The sequence below is a fragment of the Aotus nancymaae genome, unplaced genomic scaffold (genome assembly GCF_030222135.1).
Source record: "Aotus nancymaae isolate 86718 unplaced genomic scaffold, 86718_ANA_hifiasm-v0.15.2.pri h1tg000032l_0, whole genome shotgun sequence".
Lineage (NCBI taxonomy): Eukaryota > Metazoa > Chordata > Mammalia > Primates > Aotidae > Aotus > Aotus nancymaae.
Genome location: NW_026988445.1, coordinates 1318411 through 1341789, shown reverse-complemented (window position 1 = coordinate 1341789; position 23379 = coordinate 1318411). Strand labels below are relative to the sequence as shown.

The window sequence follows — 23379 nt, the reverse complement described above, 5'->3', positions numbered from 1 at the left end:
TGTTTGTCTACATTAATATTGTCATGCTGATGAATTGTTATTGACCTGCCTTTTTTGAAACCAAACAAGTCTTTGACTATTACTTGTCAGTGTTATGTCGAGATTGTCTTCATTCTTCTTAGGTACTGTGTGGTATGAATATTGTCTATTTAACTCTTCGAATTTTGAATTTAGTTTTTTTCCCACAATTTAAAAAATTTCGAACAGTGCTGAAATGAACACTTCTAGCACATTCTCTGTATGCTTTTATGAGAGTAGTCCTTTAGGATACATTGCTAGATGTGAAATTGTTAAGTAATAGGGAACGTGTACTGCAGAATTCCTTTAGTCCTTTATTATTTAAAAAAAATTGATGAAGTTCAATTTGCCTATTTTTTGTTTGTGGGTTTTTTTTTTTTTGTATTTTAGTTCTTTATCTTTTAATGTATTATGAACATTTTTGACCTTACAAAAAATTAGTACAGTGGACACCATATATCTACCACCAAACTCAACAGTTGTCAAAATTGCAGTTTGCATCTCCCTCTGTCTCCCAGGCTAGAGTGCAGTGGCAATCATAGCTCACTGTAACCACAAACTTTGGGGCTCAAGTGATCCTCTAGTCTCTGCCTTTCAAGTAGCTGGGACTACGGGCATGTGCCACTATGCCTGGCTAATTTTTAAATTTTTTGGTAGAGAAGGTATCTCACTATGTTGCCTAGAGTGGTCTGGAACTGGCCTCAAGCAATCTTCTTGCCTTGGCCTCCCAGTGATGGGATTATAGGCATGAGCCACTGCACCTGGCCTACATTTGCCATTTTAAAGCAAATCTTAGATCTCATGTCATTTCATCCCTGCATACTTAAGTGTTCATCTCTCAAAAATATAGTCCTTTATAAATATAAATTAATTTTATTTTTAAGGATGTATATTTTTCTTCTTGTTAACATCAGCAGTCATTCAGCAGCATATATAGTACTTGTACCCCTGAGATTCAACAGAGCCTAAATTTGTTAGATTTTATTTTTTCTTTCATTCTAGGAGTACATTTTTTTCGTTTTTAAGAATATTCCAAAATTTTGTATCAGATTTTCTCTTGGGTAGCATAATGGCTATGAGACCAAAATGTAGGTAGGATCAGTAATTGAACTGGAATCTTCATTGAAGAGAATAATATACTAATAAGCTATCCTGCTACCTTTCTTTATATCCTCTGTCACAAATCTGGAAGTGTTATTTTACCAAAACATTTGAATTGAGTATTTAAAATTATTTTTAGTGACTTGACTATTGTGAATTTATTGCAGACTTTTGAATCAGCTGTGCAAGAGAATGTCAGCATTAATGGGCAAGCATGGCAGGAAGCTTCAGATAATTGTTTTCTGGGTATGTGACTTAACTTTTTCCATCTGTTATTAATTTCTGGGTTATTTTTGCAGCTAATTTTGTTTTGAATGCTGTTTTTTAATCTCAATTTTCAGTGTCATTTATTTTTAAGAAGTTCTTTACTAGGGGAATAATAAAGAACTGAGATTATGACTTCAGTAGTCTTCTTTGTCAATAATTTATTGGAAAATACCATAGAGCTATCTCCAGATGACAAAAGAGGCTTAGGGAATTTCTGTAATTATTTACAAAGCAAGTCGTATTTTTGTAAGTGATCTCTAGAGTGAATAGTGAAGTACCCTTAGAAGTGTAAAGTTAAATTATATGAGTACCACGTGAAGGATGAGCTTACATCTTTGTAGAAGGCTCCTTAAAAAGACAAATTTTCTTTTTTATTTTTGAGACAGTCTTGCTCTGTCATGCAGGCTAGAATGCAATGACACAATATCAGCTCACTGCAACCTCTGCCTCCCAGGTTAAAGCTATTCTCTTGCCTCAGCCTCCCGAGTTGCTGGGATTACAGGCATGTGCCACCACGCCCAGCTAATTTTTTGTATTTTTGGTAGAGGATGGGGTTTCATCATGTTGCCCAGGCTGGTCTCAAATTCCTTCCCTCAAATGATCCGCCTGCCTCCACCTCCCAAAGTGCTGGAATTACAGATATGAGCCATTACACCCAACCTTGTTCTCAACTCTTGGCTCATAGTAGGCACCTATGAAATATGTTAAATTAATGAATTATTCTTTCCTGTTCACTTTTTTTTTCTTTTTTTTTTTTAGACAGTCTCACTCTTGCCCAGGCTGGAATGCAGTGATATGATCTCAGCTCACTGCAACCTCCAACTGCCAGGTTCAAGCAATTCTCATGCCTTAGCCTCCCAAGTAGCTGGGATTACAAGTGCTTGTCACCACGCCCGGCTAATTTTTGTATTTGTAATAGAGACAGGATCTTACCATGTTGGCCAGGCTCCTCAGCCTCCCAAAGTGTTGGGATTACAGGCCTGCAGCCGGCTCCTGTTCAGATTTCATTATACATTTTAGTTGTCGCTTTATCATTTGGTGGTGCTAAGAAAGCATTTTCCTCTCTACAAAAAAGATTTAGCTGGAATACTTCTTTTTTTTTAACTGATTGTGAATAGTACGTTATTTTCTTCAGGCTAATGATTTAACTTTTGTAATGAATAAATGAAAATTTAGGGAGGGCTGCTTATTTAAATAATTATTCAGGGTAAAAAATAACTGTTATTTCTTGCCCTCAAAAGAAGGGTACCCTCACAATGTATACTACTTGGGTGATGAGTGCACTAAAATCTCAGACTTCACTACTATGCTATTCATCCACGTAACCAAAAACCACTTACACCCCAAAAGCTATTGAAAATCTGGCTAGCTAGCTAGCTAGGAAAGAAGGAGGGAAGAAAGGAAAGGAAAGATGGAAAGGAAGGGAGGGAGGCAGAGTGGGAAGGAGAGAGAGGGAAAGAAAGAGAAAGGAGGAAGGAAAGAGAAAAAGGAAAAAAAAGGATACCCTCAAAAGAACTTATTTAGTGGGAATCAATTAATATTTGTTACATGAAAGAAAGAGTATACCTGATATGCTTGATTAATCTTTATCTGATATGTATATACTGAAACATATCAGCAATTTCTCAAAATATTTCAAAAAATTATGTTTCAGACATCAGATTTCTTCCTAATAAAGCTTATGATCAATAAAATAAATAGGTCAGTTTCTAGCATAGATTTTGACACAACAGAGCAATATGAGGGAGAACATTTAAGCTGAGGACTTAGCTCTTTAGTATTTGTAACTACTTAGTATTTTCACTCTTTCAAATAATTTTCAAAATAAAGTTAGATGGATCACCTGCATTTATTTCATCTAGGGTACTTCATTTCTGGGCCCCGTCTCAGACATACTGAATCAAAATTCTGTACCCCTAACATACTCCCCAAGTGATTATTCTACTAAAGTTTGAGAATCACTCTTTTAAAACATGAAAAAGCATATGATAAAATGCAGTTAGCTAAATGAAAGAAACTCTAAACTCACAATATCTTTCAGTTTTTCCTACCATCAATCCAGGTCAGTCCTATTTCAGATCTTGTTACTCCACTCACTACTACTGTCATAGCTTTGGTTCAGTACACAGTAAGCCAAAACTTCTTAGCATCCCTGATATTAAATACCCTTTACAGTCTGGTTGTTATATATTTTATCATCCATTTTTTCTTTAATCTGTAGCAATTTAGAACTTTTCTCAGGTCCCCAGAGACTAGGATCTTGCAAATACTGTTTCTTCTGCCTAAAATGCTTTTTTCCATTTCTTTTTCCCCTACTAGTTTTTATCCATTGGACTTACACTTCTACTTCAAGCTCAAGTCTTACATTTCCCAGTCAGTCAGTTTTCCATTGTTCTGTGTCCTGATGGCATTTTGTTCATACCTCTATTGCATTTATCAGGTTGCCTTGCAGTTACCTGTTTCTTTCAGCAAACTGTGAACTCTTAGAGTAGAAACCATGTTGTACTCATCTTTGTATTTCTCTTGTTGAGGCCTAGCCTCTTCTAGATGCTCAATAATTGATTGTTCAATGCGTAAATAAATCAGTCACCAAAGTGGGGACATCCATTAACTTGCCATATTTGTTTTCCTTCATTATTTTGTGTTTTCTAAACTTAGTTTATAACACATTTCCATACAGAATGTGAACAATGAGTTTTAGGGAACTTTTTAGATATACTTTTTTTTTCTCAAATAGATTCTGACATCAAAGTACTGGAAGATCAGTTTGATGAAATCATAGTAGATGTAGCCACAAAACGTAAGCAGTATCCCAGAAAGATCCTGGAATGTGTCATCAAAACCATAAAAGCAAAACAAGAACTTCTGGTAAGATGATTTGCCTTTAAAAGTTGTTGTATATTTTAACACAATAAACACATTAAAATACAAGGTTCTACTTGGAGATAAATGACATTTTGTTGTCTTTTTCTTTCCTGCCTGAATTAGTATTGTTTGTCTCTTACAAGACTTTCTTCTTCTAAGTCATACTATGTTTTGAACACACTGGTTCAAAAATGAAAAAAATGAAAGGTATAGTGAGTGGTTAAAATTGAAATTGACGATGGAAAACTGGCAATGACTTTATGATTCTGAGACCAATGGAAAAGGAAGCTTTTAACACTTTTCTTTCTGTTTGTTGTTTGTTTTTGGCATATATTTGTATGTTTGTTTATTTCAGAAGGCCCTTTAGTTAAACTGATGATGAAGAGAGTTTGAGTACCTGTTTATAACACTGAAGTTTATTTTATGAATTGGGTGTGATTTGTTTTGCTGTAAAAGTCATGACCATCTGTGTCACAAGACCAGGAAGTCAGCTCCTTCAGCATGAGCTTTTTAGACAAGCAGAGCCATAGACTTCCTTCTTACAATTCCTGTAGATATCAATGACCAACCATATCACACCCTCATCTTTTCAGATTTATTAGGACTGGAATTTTTAAAAAATAGGAAACACACAAGAAAATTGGACCCAGATCTTCCCTTGGTGGGGTGGGGAGGTTTGCTGGGAATAGCATTGCCCCTCCAGTGAGGTACATGTTGTTTTTAGATTATGCTATACTGTTGCCTTTAGTTTTTGAAATAATTAGTACATATGTTTGCATATAAATCTTCTAGTTGCCTCAGTTTCAGGATTGTTTCAGGGCATTAAAGTCCAGGCTTAATACTTTATCTAACATTTTAGTTCTCATTCTATGAAAAACAGCATTCATGAGCAGAATTCTTAGTTTTTTTATAGCAGTTCTCAAGTACTCCATTCCATCACTTCCCCCACCCCCCAACTTGAAAGTTTTTTTCAGGAAAAACATTCAAAGTGTATTTTTCAGTGTCTCCCTTTTTACTGCCCACTACCCCCAAACCCCTAAAACTAGTAATCAGTATTGCATAAAAGAAAGATGGCAGACCTAGGTGAGGTACTGCTGTGGTGGTTTAAAAAGTGATGTAAAATGGATGAGGTGAGGATACCAAAGACCTTTTAAAAGTTTTTTCCTGTGCTGCCCTGCCCTGTACCTTTCCTCCCTTCTTCCTTCCTTGTTGCCCAGACTGGTCTCAGACCTCTGGGCTTAAGCTGTTCTCCTGCCTGGGCATCCCAAAGTGCTGGGATTACAGGTGTGAGCCACTATAGCTGGCTAAAGACCAGACTTTTTTTTCTTGCTTGCTTTCTTTTAACATTTTTGGCTTCTGCTGGCTTTGGGCAAGAATAAGGAAGAATATTTTCCTCTTTTTGCCTGAATTGTAGATTATGTGCCAGCAATTCTGCTACTATAATTTCAGTGTGTCACAGGATATATAGGCTTAGTGTGGTGGTAATGTAGCCTCGCCACTTTTTAGAGCAGAGTTTTCATGGAAATAATGCATTTTGAGTTCCAAACACTTGTCCTGACTGAACTTTTGAAACATAGTCCATTCAAAATTGGAGACTACCCTGCACTTTAAACATAAAATTCAGTCTGTGCTTTTAATTTGCTTGATGGCTTTTCCTGATTATACTTTTTTTATGGTGCCACTTCTTATTGTATGCAGTAGGTGGCAGTACTGTAAAAGACGTAATTCAGACTTAGTTTGACTGAATTGACTTACTTTGACTTACCTTCTCTCCTCCTCTTCCCTACAGACTGTAGGATTTAATTTTTTTTCCTCAAAAGAATGGCACTATTGACTCTATAGTATATCTGCCGTATTAACTGAAAGAGATGTTTATATGAAGCATTAAGTGATTAAATCTGTTTTAATTTATGTTATGTTTAGAAGCAGTACCACCCTGTTGTACATCCACTGGACCTAAAATATGACCCTGATCCAGGTGAGTCATTGTCCATTTGTGGTAAAAATGAAGCATCTGCTTATAATTTTTATGAGTTTCTCATACTCTTCTAAAAGGGTCAGCATAAAGGATATTCTCTCTTTGATGGTTTAACTTCCTACCAGTCATTCATGTTTAACTCTTCACCTAGAATTATGAGGACTAGCTTTATACCCATTGACTCAGAATTCCAGGAGTGGGACCTAGGAATCTGAACTGTTATAAAGTTCTTCCTGACCCAGACTATTATAACACATACCCATCTCTAACTTCTAATACCCTCCTCCTATCTCTGTCGTTGGACTACCCATTCTTTGCATTACAGCCAAAGCTATACTGTTAAAGCATTCTCTCACAGTGTCACACCCTGTGTAGTAACCATCATTGGTTTCTCATTGTTTCTAAAATCAAATAAAATATAATACTGAATTTAAGAAGAGATAAGTATACTCATTATGCCTTTGAACTCAGTTTTGTTTCTGTTTAGATGTATCCCGTACAACAGAGAAATAAACTTGACACAAACAAATTTATGTAAATCCAGCAACAGAACTAGCATTGCTAAAAATGTGGATTATGTATATTTTCAAATGACTATATTCTCATATTTAAAAAATTGTAACAGTTTTCCTGAGTCCTTTGGAATTTGCCTTTGACACTCAAAAATGCCATTTCTGAACTGTTAGGGTGAAACAGTTAAATCTCTAATTATTTGTATGGGATATTTATACGTAAAGCTTTGAGTACTTTGTTGAATTCCAAACTACTTTTTAATATGTTCCCCCATATTTCCCAAATAGTCTAAGCTAATGGGATAAACTGAGAGGGGGATGTATAAGCACAAAGCTACTCTGAAGTTGATTAAAATCACATCACTTACTGTGTTTGACATTAAAAATTGACCTAGGACCTAACACTCATCAGTTTTCATGGTTCACTAAAAAGGGGTAGTTGGCAATATGCAGAGGTTGACATATACTTGTTTTGGTTTTGAAAAACATAAAAACGGTAACTGAAACTTGTGGTATTATGATATACTCAAGTATTACTTTTTAGATACAATCAATTTCCCTGTAAAGAAACTTGGTTACCTTTTATCCTAGGGAAAACACACTTAGTTAAATGATCCTTTGAAACATGATTTTACTTTCACTGTTCTGATTATGTAGTATTAGTGGAAGAATCTTCTGTGTCATATGATTCTGACTTCAAAAGTCAGCAGAAGAATCAGAATCTATCTTTTGGATAAATTTTGAGTTTTTTCATTGTGTATTTTCATAATGTTAACAAGCTTAGGATAGCATCAATTCCTTACGGACAGCAAAATTACCTTATGGTTATTAACCTTATATCTTTGGCCAAGTCACTTAACTTCTTCGAGCATCAGTTTCATTATTATTAAAATGACAGATTCTAGAATTGCTGCCTGATGCTTTAGGTGTAAATTCCAGCTCTGCACTGAACGTTACACAATGTCCTGCCTACTTATCAAGGTTGTAGTATAGCTAAGCCAGGTAAAGGGCTGTATAAACTATATAACTAAAACAATACATAACTAGTAGTTTATAAGGATATACTGTGTAATAACCCTATTATAAATTGCATCCCATTTATAGTAATATACCTTATATTATTATTATTATTATTATTATTATTATTTAAAGACAGGGTTTCACCATGTTGGTCAGGCTGGTCTTGAACTTCCGACCTCAGGTGATCTGCCCGCCTTGGCCTCCAAAGTGCTTGTATTACAGGCATGAGCCACCACGCCCGGCCAATATTGCATACCTTATAATCTATTGAACTGGTAGAATCATATGAAACTGATTAAAATGTTTCAGGAAGAAAAAGGAAGGCATAAATTTCTATGGGCCTTAAAAATCTGAATCAGCTGCATGGGAACACTTTTGTGGGAACTTCTTGAAATTTTTTTTTCTTTTATTGTAATACTAAGTGATATAAAATTTCTCTGAAAACTGATACTTTTAAAGAGGGTTGTCTGGTTTTCAAAACTATTTAGGCAGTGTGTGTAGCATTGATTCAACTTAGTTACATTCTGAACTTTGGAGGATACAAAGATACAGCAGACAGATTCTCCCCATAAAGAGCTTATGTCTGAGTAGGAGAAATAAAATATGAACATAAAACAGGATTCTTTCATGCCCCCTAACTGGTTCCTTGCCCAGTTTTCCCCATTTGAGTAAGTGACATCTATACCTACATGTTGCTTTAGCTGAAATTAACCTTGATTCTTTCTTCCATCAAACTCCTCATACCCGGTCCGTCAATACATCTCATAAATTGTTCTTAGTATCATCTCACATTCATCGACTTCTCTTCATCTTGCTATTGTTATCTCTATTCTAGGTTACCATTACTCTAGCCAGGATTTCTACAAATGCTCTCTTAGAAGGTCTTCTTGTTTCACTCATGCTCTCTTCTATTTCATTCTGCATAAATAGGGCAGAGTGATTTACTTTATTCTTTGGAATATTTCAAACATAGAGAAAATAAAGAATACAACATAATGAACATCTCTGTTCCCACCACCCATATTTAAGTGCTAATCACATTTTGTCACACTTGTTTGAGACCTTTTTAGGAACTAAAATGTTCAGATATAGTCAAAACTTTGTGTCTTCCACTATCCCATTCCACGACCTCTTACCTCAGAAGTATAACCAGGATCCTCAAGCTATGTGAATCCTTGCTATTCATATTTTTATACTTATTTTATAGATATGTATCCATAAACAGTATATAGCATTTAAGTTTTTATATAAATTGTATCATAATGATCATATCTGCAACTTCATTCATCCGTTGATGGACACTTAGGTTGGTTCCATATCTAGGCTATTGTGAATAGTGCTGTAATAAAAATGGGGATGCAGATACTGCCTAGATAAACTGATTTTGTTTCTTTTGGATAAATACCCAGTGGTGGAATTGCTGGAGCATATGGTAATTCTATTTTTAGTTTTTTGAGGACCCTCCATATTGTTTTCCATGGTAGCTATACTAATTTACATTCTGACAGTGACTAAAAGTTCTCTTTTCTTCACATTCTCACCAGCATTTGTTATTTTTTGTCTTTTGATAGTAGTCCTATCTTAGGGGTAAGTCAATAACTCATTGTGGTTTTGATTTGCATTTCCCTGATACTTAGTTATGTTGAGCATCTTTTCATGTATCTTTTGCCCATTTGCATGTCTTCTTTTGAGAAATGTCTATTCAGATCTTTTACCACCTTTTTAACAGGATTTTTTTTCTTTGCTGTTGAGTTGTTTGAGTTTCTTGTATATATTGGCTATTAATCCTTCAGCAGATGAATAGTTTGCATATATTTTCTCCCATTCAGCAGGTTGTCTCATTACTCTGTTGATTGTTTCTTTTGCTGTGCAGAAGCTTTTTAGCTTAATGTAATCCCATTTGTGTGTTTTTGTTCCCTGTGGTTTTGAGGTCCTAGCCATAAAATCTTTGCCTAGATGTCCTAGAGTGTTTTTCCTGTTTCCCTGTAGTAGTTTCATAGTTTTGGGTTCATGTTTAAGTCGTTAATCCATCTTAAGCTGATTTTTCTATGATGAAAGATAGGAGTCTAGTTGCATTCTTATGCGTATGGATATCCAGTTTTCACAGTACCATTTATTGAAGGGGGTGTCCTTTCCCCAATGTTTGTTCTTGGCACATTTATTGAAAATCAGTTGGCTATAAATACCTAGATTTCCGTGACTCTATTGTGTTCCATTGGTCCATGTTTTTTTAAATATCAATATCACATTATTTTGGTTACTGTAGTTTTGTAGTATATTTTCAAGTCAGGTAGTATTATGTCTCCAGCTTTATTATTTTGGTTCAGTATTGCTTTGCCTATGGGCTCTTTTTTAGTGGTTCTGTACTAATTTTAGGATTGCTTTTTCTTTTTCTTTTTCTTTCCTTCTTTTCTTTTCTTTTCTTTTTTTAAGACAAGTTCTCACTCTGTCACCCAGGCTAAAGTGCAGTGGTGCAATCCCAGCTCACTGCAACCTCTGCTTCCCGGGTTCAAGTGATTCTCGTGCCTCAGCCTCCCAAGTAGCTAGGATTATAGGTGCACACTACCACAGCCAGCTTATTTTTTTTATTTTTTTATTTTTTATTTTTTGGTAGAGACAAGAGTTTCAGGTAGGCCGGGCTAGTCCTGACCTCAAATGATCCACCCACCTCAGCCTCCCAAAATGCTAGGGTTACACTGTGCCTCACCTAGGATTGCTTTCTCTATTTCTGTGAGGAATGTCATTGGTATTTTGGTAGGAATTACATTGTATCCATAGAGTGCTTTGGGTAGTATGGTTATTTTATAATACTAATTCTGATTTGTGCTCAAAGGATGTCTTTCTATTTGTATCCTGTATTAGTTTGTTTTCATGCTGCTGATAAAGACATATCTGAGACTGGATAATTTATAAAGTAAAAGAATGGACTCAGTTCCACGTGGCTGAGAAGGCCTCACAGTCATGGCGAAAGGCAAAAGGCACTTCTTAAGTGGTGGCGGCAGGAGAGAATCAGAGAGCCAAGCAAAAGGGGTTTCCCCTTATACAACCATCAGAGCTCATGAGATTTTATTCACTGTCACAAGAGCAATATGGGAGAATCACTCCCATGATTCAGTTATCTCCCACCAGGTCCCTCCTGTAACACATAGGAATTATGGGAGCTACAATTCAAGATCAAATATGGGTGGGGACACAGCCAAACCGTATCATATCCTCTTCAATTACTTTTATTAGTGTACTGTAGTTCTCCTTATAGAGGCCTTTTGCTTCTTAGTTACATATATTTCCAGGTATTTTATTATTATTTTTTTGTAGCTATTGTAAATGGGATTGACTTCTTGATTTCTTTTTTAACTGGTTAATTACCGATGTATAGAAATGGTACAGCTTTACTGAATTTGTCTATCAGATAGATATAAGGTTTTTTTTTTTTGTTTTTTTTTTGGTGGAGTCTTTAGGTTTTTTATATGTAAGAACATGTTATCTGCAAAGATGGACAGTTTGACTTCCTCTTTTACAATTTGGAAGCCTTCTGTTTCTTTTGCCTCATTGCTGTGGCTAGGACATCCAGTACTATGTTGAATAGAAGTGGTGAAAGTGGGCATCCTTGTCTTGTTCCAGTTCTTGAAAAACTTTTAGCTTTTCCCCATTCATTATGTTAGCTGCAGGTTTCTCATATATGGCTTTTATTATGTTGAGGTACTTTCTTTCTATGCCTAATTTGTTGAGAGTTTTTATCATGACAGAATGTTGAATTTTATCAAATGCTTTTTCTGCATCTACTGAGATGATAGTATGGTATTTGTCCTTCATTCTGTTGATGTGATCTGTCACAGTGGTTTGCACATGTTGAGCCATTCTCACATCTCTGAGATAAATCCCACTTTATCATGGTGTATCATGACCAAGTGGGACTTTTGATGTGTTGTTGAATTTGGTTTGCTAGTATTTTGTTGAGGATGTTTATGTCTCTTTATCAGGGATATTGGCCTGTAGTTTTCTTTTTCGTGGTGTTCTTGTCTGATTTTAGTATTAGGGGTAATGCTGTCCTCATAGAATGAGTTAGGAACAATTCTTCCCTCTTGAAGTTTTTGGAATAGTTTGAAAAAAATTGATGATAGTTCTTCTTTATAAGTTTGGTAGAATTTAGCAGGAAAGCCATCTGGTCTTGGACTTTTCTCTTTTCGGAGCCTTTTTATTACTGATTCAATCTTGTAATGTGTAATTGGTCTATTCAGATTTTCTGTTTTTTTTTTTTTTTTTTTCACCTGGTTCAATCATTGTAGGTTGTATGTGTCCAGGAATTTACTGATTTCATTTAGGTTTTTCAGTTTGTCAGTGTATAGTTGTTCTATTTTAATAGTCTCTAATGATCTTTTGTATTTCTGTGGTATCATTTATAATGCCTCCATTTTTTGTTTCCAATCTTGTTTAGTCTAGCTAACCATTTATCAATTTCATTTGTCTTTTCTAAAAACCAACTTTTTTGTTTTTATCCTTTGTGTTGCTGTTTAGTCTCTGTTTTGTTTAATTCTGCTCTGGTATTTATCATTTCTTTCCTTCTACTAATTTTGAGTTTTGTTCTTGCTTTTCTAGTTCCTTGAGATACATCATTAGGTTGTTTGAAATCTTTCTACTTTTTCAAAGTAGAGATGTATTGCTATAAACTTACCTCTTAGCACTGCTTTTGCTATATCCCATAGGCTTTGGTATGTTGTGTTTTCATTTTCATTTGTTTCTAGAAATATTTATTTTTATTTTTATTTTTTTTAGACATGGTCTGGCTCTATTGCCCAGGCTAGAGTGCAGTGGCAGGACCTTGACTTACTGCAATCTCTGTTTCCTGGGCTCAAGCCATCCTCCTACCTCAGCCTCCCAAGTAGCTGGTACTATAGGTGCACACCACCACGCCTGGCCAATTTTTGTACATTTTGTAGAGATGGGGTTTTGCCATGTTGAGCTCAAACTCCTAAGCTCAAGCGATATGCCTGCCTCAGCCTCCCAAAGTGCTAGGATTATAGACATGAGCCACTGTGCCTGGCTTAAGAAATATTTTGATTTTCTTCTTAGTTTCTTTATTGACACAATTGTTCAGGAGCATGTTGTTTGATTTCTGTGTGTTTGTATAATTTCCATAGTTCCTTTTGTTATTGATTTGTAATTTTTTTCAATTGTGGCCTGAGAAGATACTTGATATGATTTTGATTTTTTTTTTTTTTTTTTTTTTTAGGCGGAGTCTTGCTCTGTCACCCAGACTGGAGTGCAGTGACATGTGCAATCTGGGTTCACTGCAACCTCCTCCTCCTGGGTTCAAACAGTTCTCATGCCTCAGCCTCCCAAGTAGTAGCTAGGATTACAGGTGTGCACCACTACTCACCCAGCTAATTTTTGTATTTTAAGTAGAGATGGGGTTTTACTCTGTTGGCCAGGCTGGTCTTGAACTCCTGGCCTCAAGTCATCTGCCCACCTCAGCTCCCAACGTGCTGGGATTACAGGTGTTATCCACCCGTGCCCAGCCGGAATTTGAATTTTTAAAATGTGTTGAAACTCATTTTGTGGTCTAACATACAGCCTATCTCTGTATGTCAGAATGTTTCATGTGCTGATGAAAAGAATGTATATTTTGTAGCAGTTGTGTGAAATGTTGTGTCCATGTCTGATAGGTCCATTTGGTCTAAAGTGCAATTTAAATTCAGGGTTTCTTTGTTGCATTTCTGTTTAGATAATCTTTTATGCTGAGAGTGGGCTGTTGAAGTCCTCAACTACTATTGTGTTGGCACCTCTCTCTGCCTTTTAGATTGATAGTATTTGCTTTAATCTGGTGTTCTAGTGTTTGGTACATATATATACTTAGAATTATAATATCCTCTTTCTGAATTGGTCCCTTTATCATTATGTAATGACCTCCTTTGTCCTTTTTTACTGTTTTTGACTTAAAATCTCTTTGATCTGATATAAGTGTAGCTACTCCCGCTCACTTTTGGTTTCCATTTGAGTGGAATATCTTTTTCCATTCTTTCACTTGAGTCTACGTGTTTTTATAGGTGAAGTGAGGTTCTTGTAGGCAGCATATAGTTGGGCCATGCTTTTTTATCAATTCAGCTATTATTTGTCTTTTAAGTGGATAATCTGCTTACATTCTAGGTTATTGTTATTGATATGTGAGGGCTTATTGCTGTCATTTTATTAGTTGATTTCTGGTTGTTTTATATATCCTTTGTTCCTTTCTCTCATTGTTTATCATTGTGGTTTAGTGGTTTTCTATAGTGGTAACATTTGAGTTTTTTCTCTTTCTCATTTGTATTTCTGTTTTAGTAGTGAGTTTTATACTTTTATGTGTTTTCACAAGATGTAGATACTGTCCTTTTTGCTTCCAGATGTAGAACTTCCTTAAGCATTTTTTGAAGGGCTGGTCTGGTGGTAATGAATTCCTTCAATTTTTTTGTTTGTCTGAGAAAGACTTTATTTCTCCTTCATTTTTGAAGGATAGCTTTTCTGGGAATAATATTCTTGGCTGATGGGTTTTTTTCTTTCAGCACTTTAAATATATCATTGCATTCTTTCCTGGCCTGTAATGATCCTGCCAAGAGATACACTGTTAGTCTGAAGGAAGCTTCCCTTCTATGTGACTTTAATCCTTTCTCCTGTTTTTAGAATTCTCTTTCTTTGCCTTCTGATAGTTTGAGTATAATGTGCCTTGGTGAAGACCTTTTAGTATTCAATCTATTTGTAGAATTTTGAGCCTCCTGTATCTGTATATGTATATCTCTTGCAAGATTGTTAGGCTAATCCTTTTATCATTGTATAATGTCCTTCTTTGTCTTTCTTACTGTTGTTGCTTTAAAGTCTGTTTTGTCTGATAGAAGAATAACTACTCCTCCTTGCTTTTGGTTTCCATTTGTGTGGAATATCTTTTTCCACCCCTTTACCTTAAATTTTTGTGAGTCCTTATATGTTAGGTGAGTGTCTTGAAGACAGCAGATATTTGGTTGGTGCTTTTTTAATCCATTCTGTCATTCCGTATCTTTTAAGTGGAACATTTAGGCCATTTACATTCAATGTTAATATTGAAATGTTAGGTACTGTTCTATTTACCATATTAGTTGTTACCTAGATACTTTTTTTTTTCCACTGTTGTTTAGGCCCTGTGAGATTTATGCTTTCAGGAGTTTCTATTTAGCTGCATGTCAAGCTTTTGTTTCAAGATTTAGAACTTCTTTTAGAACTTCTTTAAAACCTCAGGCTCCTGGGGTAATGTTCCAGAGGGTAGTTAACTGCATCTGCTGCATAGAAGAGTTCCCAAAGGGAGTGAAGAGTAGTGGGAAACAGTGAGCCTCACCCAGCCCTTTCACAGTTGGCGTGGCTGGTCTTGCTCCCTCAGTGCTTTGCTCACTGGAATTAGATCCAGGTAGTCTGCTCACAGAACTCAGACCTGCCCAAGGCCATAACCATACCCCTCTCCCATCTGCCCATAAGGCCGGACACCAGTTCCTCTGCTCATGTCTGTAATATGCTTTCCAGTTACCCCATGGGTTCTGTTCAAGAGAGCTCATCCCTACTCAAGATTATATCACAAAATTCACCTGGGAACTTCTTTCACCTTATGACCCCTCCCTGAACTCATTGACTGCTTTCCCGAGGGCCCCTATGAGACAATAGTCAGGAATGGCTTCCCTCAGTTCACACTAGAGACTGAGAATGCCTACAGTGCACTTCGCTCTACTGCCTTTACTTTTATATTTCACGTAGACTAAATCAATTTCAGCTCTAGGTGGGGTTAAGGCCTTCTCCTGTGGTCTGGATTTTCAAGTCACCAGTGCGGATGTGTGCTCTGAGACAGGCTCATCCCCCTGCTTACACTCTGGGAACTTAGTTTTTCACCTGTCTCGTGCAATAGGCTCCAGCCTGCTGCTTCTTTCAGAGGGTTTGTGGATTCTTTCTGTCTTCCTGTGGTGGTTCTTAGAAAAAAGAAAATTCACAATGTGAATCTCTAGCTACTATTCTGTCGTTCTAAGTGGAAGGAGAGGCATGCTAACACTGCCTTCTATCTATTATCTTGGTAGGTAAATCAATCAATCAATCAATTGAGCCCAAGCTTGTCTAACCTGTGACCCGAGGGCTGCATGCAGCCCAAGACAGCTTAAATGTGGCCCAACACAAATTTGTAAACTTTTTTTTTCTTTTGAGACAGAGTGAGACTGTTACCCAGGCTGGAGTGCAGTGGAACAATCTCAGCTCACTGCAACCTCCACCTCCCAGGTTCAATTGATTCTCCTGCCTCAGCCTCCTGAGTAGGTAGGATTATAGGCATGCACCACCATGGCCAGCTAATTTTTGTATTTTTAGTAGAGAAGTGGTTTCACCATGTTGGCCAGGCTAGTCTTGGACTTCTGACCTCAGGTGATCCACCCACTTCACCATCCCAAAGTGCTGGTATTACAGGCATGAGCCACTGCGCCCAGCTGTAAACTTTCTTAAAACATGATTTTTTTTTTTTTTTTAAGCCCATCAGCTGCCATTAGTGTTAGTGTATTTTATGTGTGGCCCAAGACAATTCTTCCAATGTGGCCTAGGGAAGCCAAAAGATTGGACACCGCTGATCTAGTGTATTTTTGAAGCTCTCAATTATATATTTTATTTTTTTCATTGAACTCTTCAGATACAGGATTTCTGTTTGATTTTTTTAAATGATATCTCTTTGTTGAGTTTTTCATTTAGGTCATGAATTGTTTTTTCGTATTTCCTTGTGTTTGTGTTCTCTTCATTCTCACTGAGCTTCTTTAATATCATTATTTTGAATTATTTTTCAGGCATTTCATGTGTTTCTTTGTGTTTTGTTTTGTTTGCGATAGGGTCCCAGTCTGGAGTTCAGTGGCATGATCACAGCTCACTGCAGCCTTCCTGAGCTCAAGCGATTCTTTCACTTCAACCTTTCAAGTAGCTGAGAAAAAGGCATCTGCCATCAAGTCCAGCTATTTTTGTGTTTTTTTGTAAAGGCAAGGTTTTTCCATATTGCTAAGGCTGGTCCCAAACTCCTGAGTGCAAGCAATCCTCCTGCTTAATAATTTCTTTGTGATTTTTGTAGAGAGGAGGTTTCACCATGTTGCCCAAACTGGTTTCAAACTCCTGGGCTCAAGTGATGCACCCAGGTTAGCCTCCCAAAATGCTAGGATTACAGGGGTGAGCCACAGTGCCTGTCCTGTAGATTTCTTTTTCACTGGAATCTCTTGCTGGAGAATTATAGTTGTTTTGGAAGTGTCATGTTTCCATGCTTTTTTGTGTTTCTTATGTCTTTGTGTTTTTGGATTGGCTTTCATAGGAACTTTGCCTGTAGATGTATCTGTAATGTTGATTGGGTAGGATGCTTTAGCTTCGATTCTGGGTGTGTGCAATAGTATAGTCCCTGTACGATTTCTTTGAGTGTAATCAGTGTCAGTGATGTTTGTGAGTTTCTCAGTGGCTTAGGCTGTGGTTGGTATTGGAGGGTATAATAGGTCTTTATTTGGTATGGGGACTCCAGGCAGGCCTGTTCTTGGGCCCCCTGGTGGTGATGGCATGGCAAGTATGTCCATTTTTGGTTCCCTTGGCAGTGTACACAGATACTAGTGTTATTGGGTCCAGGCAGACCAATTCTTGGGCCTCCAGATGGCTTGCTCAAGTACTAGCAGTGACAGCAATGGGCTGGGCAGACAGGTGGTTTCATGAGTCCCTGGGCAGTATGTGTGGTGTTGGTGATGGCAGTAGCAGTGGCGGGTCGACCCTCAGGCCCCCAGCCAGCAAGCACAGGTGGCAGTGGTGGTGGCAATGGACTGGGCTGGCCAGTCCCCACACAGTGCATTTAGGGGGCTCCTGGTGGTGATGGTCATGATAATAACAAGCTAGTCAGGCCCATCCCCTGGCCCTGGGGAGGAGTGTGTGAATGCCAGCAGTAGTGGCCAGTGGGGTGATCCTCAGGACCCCAGATGGTATGCTCAGGCACCCTCAGTGTGTTGGCTGGTCCTGTTATCAGGCCCCTTGATGGTTGAGTGTGTGTACCTGCCTACAGGAACAGACAGAATCAGTCTATTCCTGGGCCCCTAGATGGCGATCTCAGACACTGGTTGGGTGGAGTGGTGCAGAGCAGGGTGGGCCTGTCTTTAGCCTCCTGACGGTGTGCCTAAAGTTGTGATGGGCAGGGCAGGGCTATCGATTGGACCTTGGTTAGTGTGCTCAAGCAGCAGTGGCCCACAGACTGGACCTGCTGCTAAGCTCCCTGATGGTGTGTGTGTGTGCCCCAGAAGCACCTGGCAGGGCATGTCAATCACCAGGCCCTGGAAAAAGTATGATTGGGCGCTGATGGTAGATGAGCTGGTCTGTTGTCTTGATAGTGTGCTCACACACCCACCACGACAGATAGGGAAGGGTGATTATCAGGATCCCAGGACAGCATCCGGGTGGGCCAGTCCCTAGGCACACTAAAGGCACATGCCAGTGTGTAGTGGCCTTGCTGCAGGGTGGGCCCAGGGAAGTGGCTCTCAGGCTCTGGGGAGTGTGTGCTTCAGCTCCCTCTGTCCTAGGGGCACTGTATTGCCTGTTCCTTGGGGTGGTCCTCCCTGGTACACTGCATTGCCAGTTCCTTGGGGTGTAGGACACTGTGTAGGCTAGAGTACTGGGGACCTGGCTGTATATTGGGTTCAGCCAGTGTTGTACCACTGCAGCCCTCCAGGTGGATGCTGTGGGGATGTCAGCAGGGCTCCAGGGATGTGAAGATATAGGGACTGTTGTGCCCTAGGGAAGGAGATAGTCTGGTGGGGGTTGAATTGTCAAAATGGGGCTATGCTGCAGCTGCTTGGGTCTTATGGGTATGTGAGGGACCCAGTGCTATCTCTCTGGAATTAATGTTGTAAGAACTCCAGACAGTTTCTTGTACTAGTCTCAGGGCCTGTAAGGGCCTAGGGGCTCTCCTGTGGCTACTATTGCAGGATCCTGCAGGAGAAACGTGGAACCCCAGGGATCTCTCATTTACTTTTTCCCTGCTTCTTTTTCTTTCCATGCCTCCGTTGTTCCCTGTCACTGCTTTGCTAAATTCCACTGTTTTTTCTTGGCTGCTGTCTTTGACTTATGATTATCTACTCACTGTTTAGTCCTTCTTTGTGGAGGAGGCAGGTGTCAGGTGCCTCTAGTCAGCCATCTTGAAGCCCCCTCTCCATTCTCACTTTCTTGATGGTGTTCTTTGAAAAACAGAAATTTAAAATTTGACAAAATCCAATGTACTTATTTCTTTTTCGTTGGTTGCTTGTGCTTTCAGTGTCATATTTTAGAACTATTGTCTAATATAAAGGTCTAAAGATTTATGCTTGCCTTTCTCCTAAGAATTTTTATATTTAGGTATTGATCCATCTTGATCAGTTTTCGTATATGGTGTGAGATAGGAGTCCACTTTCATTCTTTTGTGTGTATATATATCCAGTTGTTTTAGCACCATTTGTTGAAAATGCTTGAATGATGTTAGAATCTTTGTCAGAAATCAGTTGACTATAATATGTAGATTTATTTCTGGACTCTCAATTCTGTTTCATTGATCTACATCTGTCCTTAGCCCACTACTATGCTGTCTTGATTATTATAGCTTTGTAAGAAATTTTGAAATCAGAAAGTGTGAGTCTTCCAACTTTGTTCTTTTTCAAGGTTGTTTTGGCTTTTCTGATCCCTTACATGCAAATTCCATATGAATTTTAGGATCAGTTTGTCAATTTCTACAAAGAAATCAGGTGGGATTTTGGTAGCAATTGTGTTGAAATTGTAGATCACTTTGGGAGTATTGTTATCTTAATGTTAAGTTTTCTGATCCCTGAATAATGGATGGCTTTCCAGGTGTTTTGGAAATTGATTTCTTTCAATAGTGTTTTCCAGCTTTTAGCACTTCTTTTGTGAAATGTATTCCTAAGTAGTTTTGATGCCCTTGTAAATGGAATTGTTTTTAAATTTTATTTTTGGTTTCCTCTTTGCTACTGTGTAGAGACAAAATTAATTTTTGTATATTGATCTTGTATCTTACAACCATGTTGAATTCACTTATTAGTTCTAATAGTTGTTTAGTGGATGTTTTATAGGATATTATGTATAAAAGATCATGTCATCTGCAAACAGATCTTTTACTTCTTTCTTTCTCATCTGGATACTTGACATTCACTGTTGATGAGAAGTCTCCTGAGAGTCTAATTCCCATTCCTTTATAGATATTGCTCTTTCTCTTCTGACTTTGCAGATTTTCTCTATATTCTTATTGCTCTGAAGTTTTACCACAGTATAGCTAGATGTTTATTTTCTAGTATGGTGTTTGGAGTATATTATCTAGTATGGTGTCTGATGTGCGCATTTTCTGATTTGTTTCACACTGAAAATAATGTTATTGCTTTTTCTTGCTTATATAAGCAATACATGCACATTCCAAAAAATGTTAGAAGCATAAGAAACAAGTTTAAATCACATGAAATGATACACCCAGAGATAAACACTATTATATTATCATGTTTATGACCACTGACCAGTATTATGATAATATACTGCTGCCTTTACCTTGAAAACATTTCAAATCCTGCTGCTTACCAAATCTGTCTCTCCTATCACCATATTCTCTTAGCAGGACCACTGTAATAGCTTTCTCACTGATTAATGTGGTTTGAATGTTTTGTTCCCTCCAGATCTCATGGTTGAAATGTGACCTCCAGTGTTGTAGATCGGCCTATTGGAAGGTGTCTGGGTCACGGGGGCAGATCCCTCATCCGTGGCTTGGTGCACTCCTTGTGGTAATGAGTGAGTTCTCCCTCTGAGTTCACCTGAGATCTGGTTGTTTTAAAGATTGTGGCACCACCCCCGCCACCATTCCTGCTTCCTCTCTCGCCGTGTGATGTGCGCGCTCCCCCTTTGCCTTCTATCATGATTGAAAGCTCCCTGAGGCCCTACCGGAAGCTAAGCAAATGTTGGTGCTGTGCTTGTACAGCCTGCTGAATGGTGAGCCAGTTAAACCTCTTTTCTTTATAAATTACCCACTCTTACGTATTTCTTCATGGTAATAAAACAGACTAACACCTCGATCTCCTTCCATCCAGTTCTACTTTTCACACAGCATCCAAACAATTACTTTTAAAGCATAATCAGATTATGTCACTCCCTGTTGAAAGCCCTCCAGTGGCTCCCCATTATAATTCCCTTGGTCTAAGAGGCTCTCAATGATATGGTCCCTGGCTGCTTCTCTGATCTCATCTCTGACAGTGTTCACTTACCATCTCACCTTCACTTACTGTGCTCCACTAACACTAGCGTTCTTGCTATTTCAGTACATAACAAAGACCACACTGGCCCCCTGTGACTTTCATACTTGCAACTTGCTTTATTTGAAACAGTGTTGCTAACTGAAACTACCTGCCTGACACACTTCGTTCAGCTCTCTGTTCAAAGTGTCTCTTAATCTGATACACCTCACAGCCTGTGTCAGATTCCCTTATGACCCCTGGGTCATACTGTATCCCCCTTCACCTGGTTTGTTTTTCTCTGCCACTGAAAAAGATACTATATAATTTCTGTTTATTTTCCTCTTCTTTCCCCCGAGTATTGTAAGCTCCCTGTGAGCAAGAACTTTGAGGTGCCCAGTTTTCCCTAACTCTTTTTTTTTCTTTTTTTGAGACGGAGTCTTGCTCTGTCGCCCAGGCTGGAATGCAGTTGTGTGATCTTGGCTCCCTCCACCTCCCAGGTTCAAGCGATTCTCCTGCCTCAGCCTCCTGAGTAGCTGGGATTACAGGCACCCACCATCACATCTGGCTAACTTTTGTATATTTAGTAGAGATGGGGTTTTGCCATGTTGGCCAGGCTGGTTTTGAACTCCTGACCTTAGGTGAGCCACCCACCTTGGCCTCCCAAAGTGCTGGGATTACAGGCATGAGCCACTGTGCCTGGCCCCTAACTCTTAAGATTATTCTCTGACATGGTACACTCAATAAATATTTATATTTATGCAAACAATACATACTTTTATATAAAAGGTATTATATCATATATTCTCCCAAACCAAAGTTGGCTGGACACAGTGGCTCACACCTGTAATCACAGCACTTTTGGGAGGCTGATCACTTGAGCACAGGAGTTTGAGACCAGCTTGAGCAACATGGTGAAACCCTAACTCTACAAAAAATACAAAAATTGGCTAGCCGAGCATGGTCGTGCATGCCTGTAGTCCCAGCTACTCCGGAAGCTGCAGTGGGAGAATCAATTGAGCCCAGGAGGTCAAGGCTGCAATGAGCTGTAGTCCCACCACTACACTCCAGCCTGAGTGACAAAGTGAGACCCTGTCTCAAAAAAACCCAACAAGGATAGCATTGTATTTTTACTTTGTGTTTTTGGTTTCCTCTCTCTCTTCCTGCCACCCCTTTAGATAGCCAACATTAACCTGGTATGAATTCATTTATCCTTTTTTCTGTGTTCATATAATTTTTATAGAAATAAATATGCGCTGGACATTTCGAGGGCATAATTTACAGAAAGTTTATTCATGTATTCAAATTATCTGCAGTTTCCTAGCTTAAGTTTATGGTAGACAACCTCCAGTTCAACTGCCGTAGATCTAACCTTATTGTTTTAAATTGTGGTTATCTTTTAAATTGCATTTCTTGTGCTTTTAGTAATTACAAGCTTAATGTAAAATTTTTAATAATTATATATAGATATATATGAACATATTTATATTTCTATGAAATAAACCATAACCTTTCCTCCGAAGCCTGTCAGATCCCACACGTCTTCCATCTAAATTTAGATTTTTATCAATGCATTTGTATGCACATAGGTAGACACAGGGTTTTTTTTAGTTGTTTATATAAATATTATACAATGCGTTTTATTCTGTCATTGTTTTTCTTTTTTTCACTCAACAATGTAATATATAGTTGAACTCCACGGTTTTTATTGGTAATTTTTTTTGAGCTTATTTATACACACAGAGGCAATTTTATTTAAATGAGATTTTATATATATATATTTGTTTTTTTGTGGGAAATTGTTTGGTTTTGCTAGATTTCTCTTTTCTCCCATCTTCCATTAACATCTCCATATATACTTTTATCTGAGGACTCCCATATTTTAGGAAATCTTTAACCTAATCCTTCAACTTTGCTTCTTTCTCATTTCTTCTATTTTTGTATTATTTTTGTTTTTATTTTAACCTATTTTTCTTTTTTCTTTTCTTTTTATTTTGTTTATTTATTTATTTTTACAAAGATGGGGTTTCACCATGATGGCCAGGCTGGTCTTGAACTCCTGACCTCAGGTGATCCGCCTGCCTTGGCCTCCAAAGTGCTTGGATTACAGGCGTGAGCCACTGCGCCCGACTTTTTTTTTTTTTTTTTTTTTTTTAAGATGGGGTTTTACCATGTTGGTCAGGCTGGTCTTGAACTCCCGACCTCAGGTCATCCGCCTGCCTTGGCCTCCAAAGTGCTTGGATTACAGGCGTGAGCCACTATGCCCAGCCTTAGAACCTATTTTTCTTTTGTAATGTCTTACAATTTACTTTAGCTATTGGAGTTGTTTAACATTTTAAAGTCATTTTCAGATTGCTCTATTTTAATTTCATCTATAGTAAATTCC

At 38.0% G+C, this 23379-nt stretch overlaps 1 protein-coding gene across 2 annotated transcripts in view; it reads left to right on the top strand.

Annotated features, from left to right (window-relative positions):
* NSL1 (NSL1 component of MIS12 kinetochore complex) overlaps positions 1 to 23379 on the top strand; it is a 40708-nt gene that overhangs the window by 2195 nt on the left and 15134 nt on the right. For both annotated transcript variants that reach the window (XM_012459617.2, XM_012459618.3), the window contains exons 2-4: positions 1287 to 1365; positions 4124 to 4254; positions 6175 to 6229. In XM_012459617.2, the coding sequence (XP_012315040.2) occupies positions 1287 to 1365; positions 4124 to 4254; positions 6175 to 6229 (265 nt within the window). The remainder of the gene's footprint in view (positions 1 to 1286; positions 1366 to 4123; positions 4255 to 6174; positions 6230 to 23379) is intronic.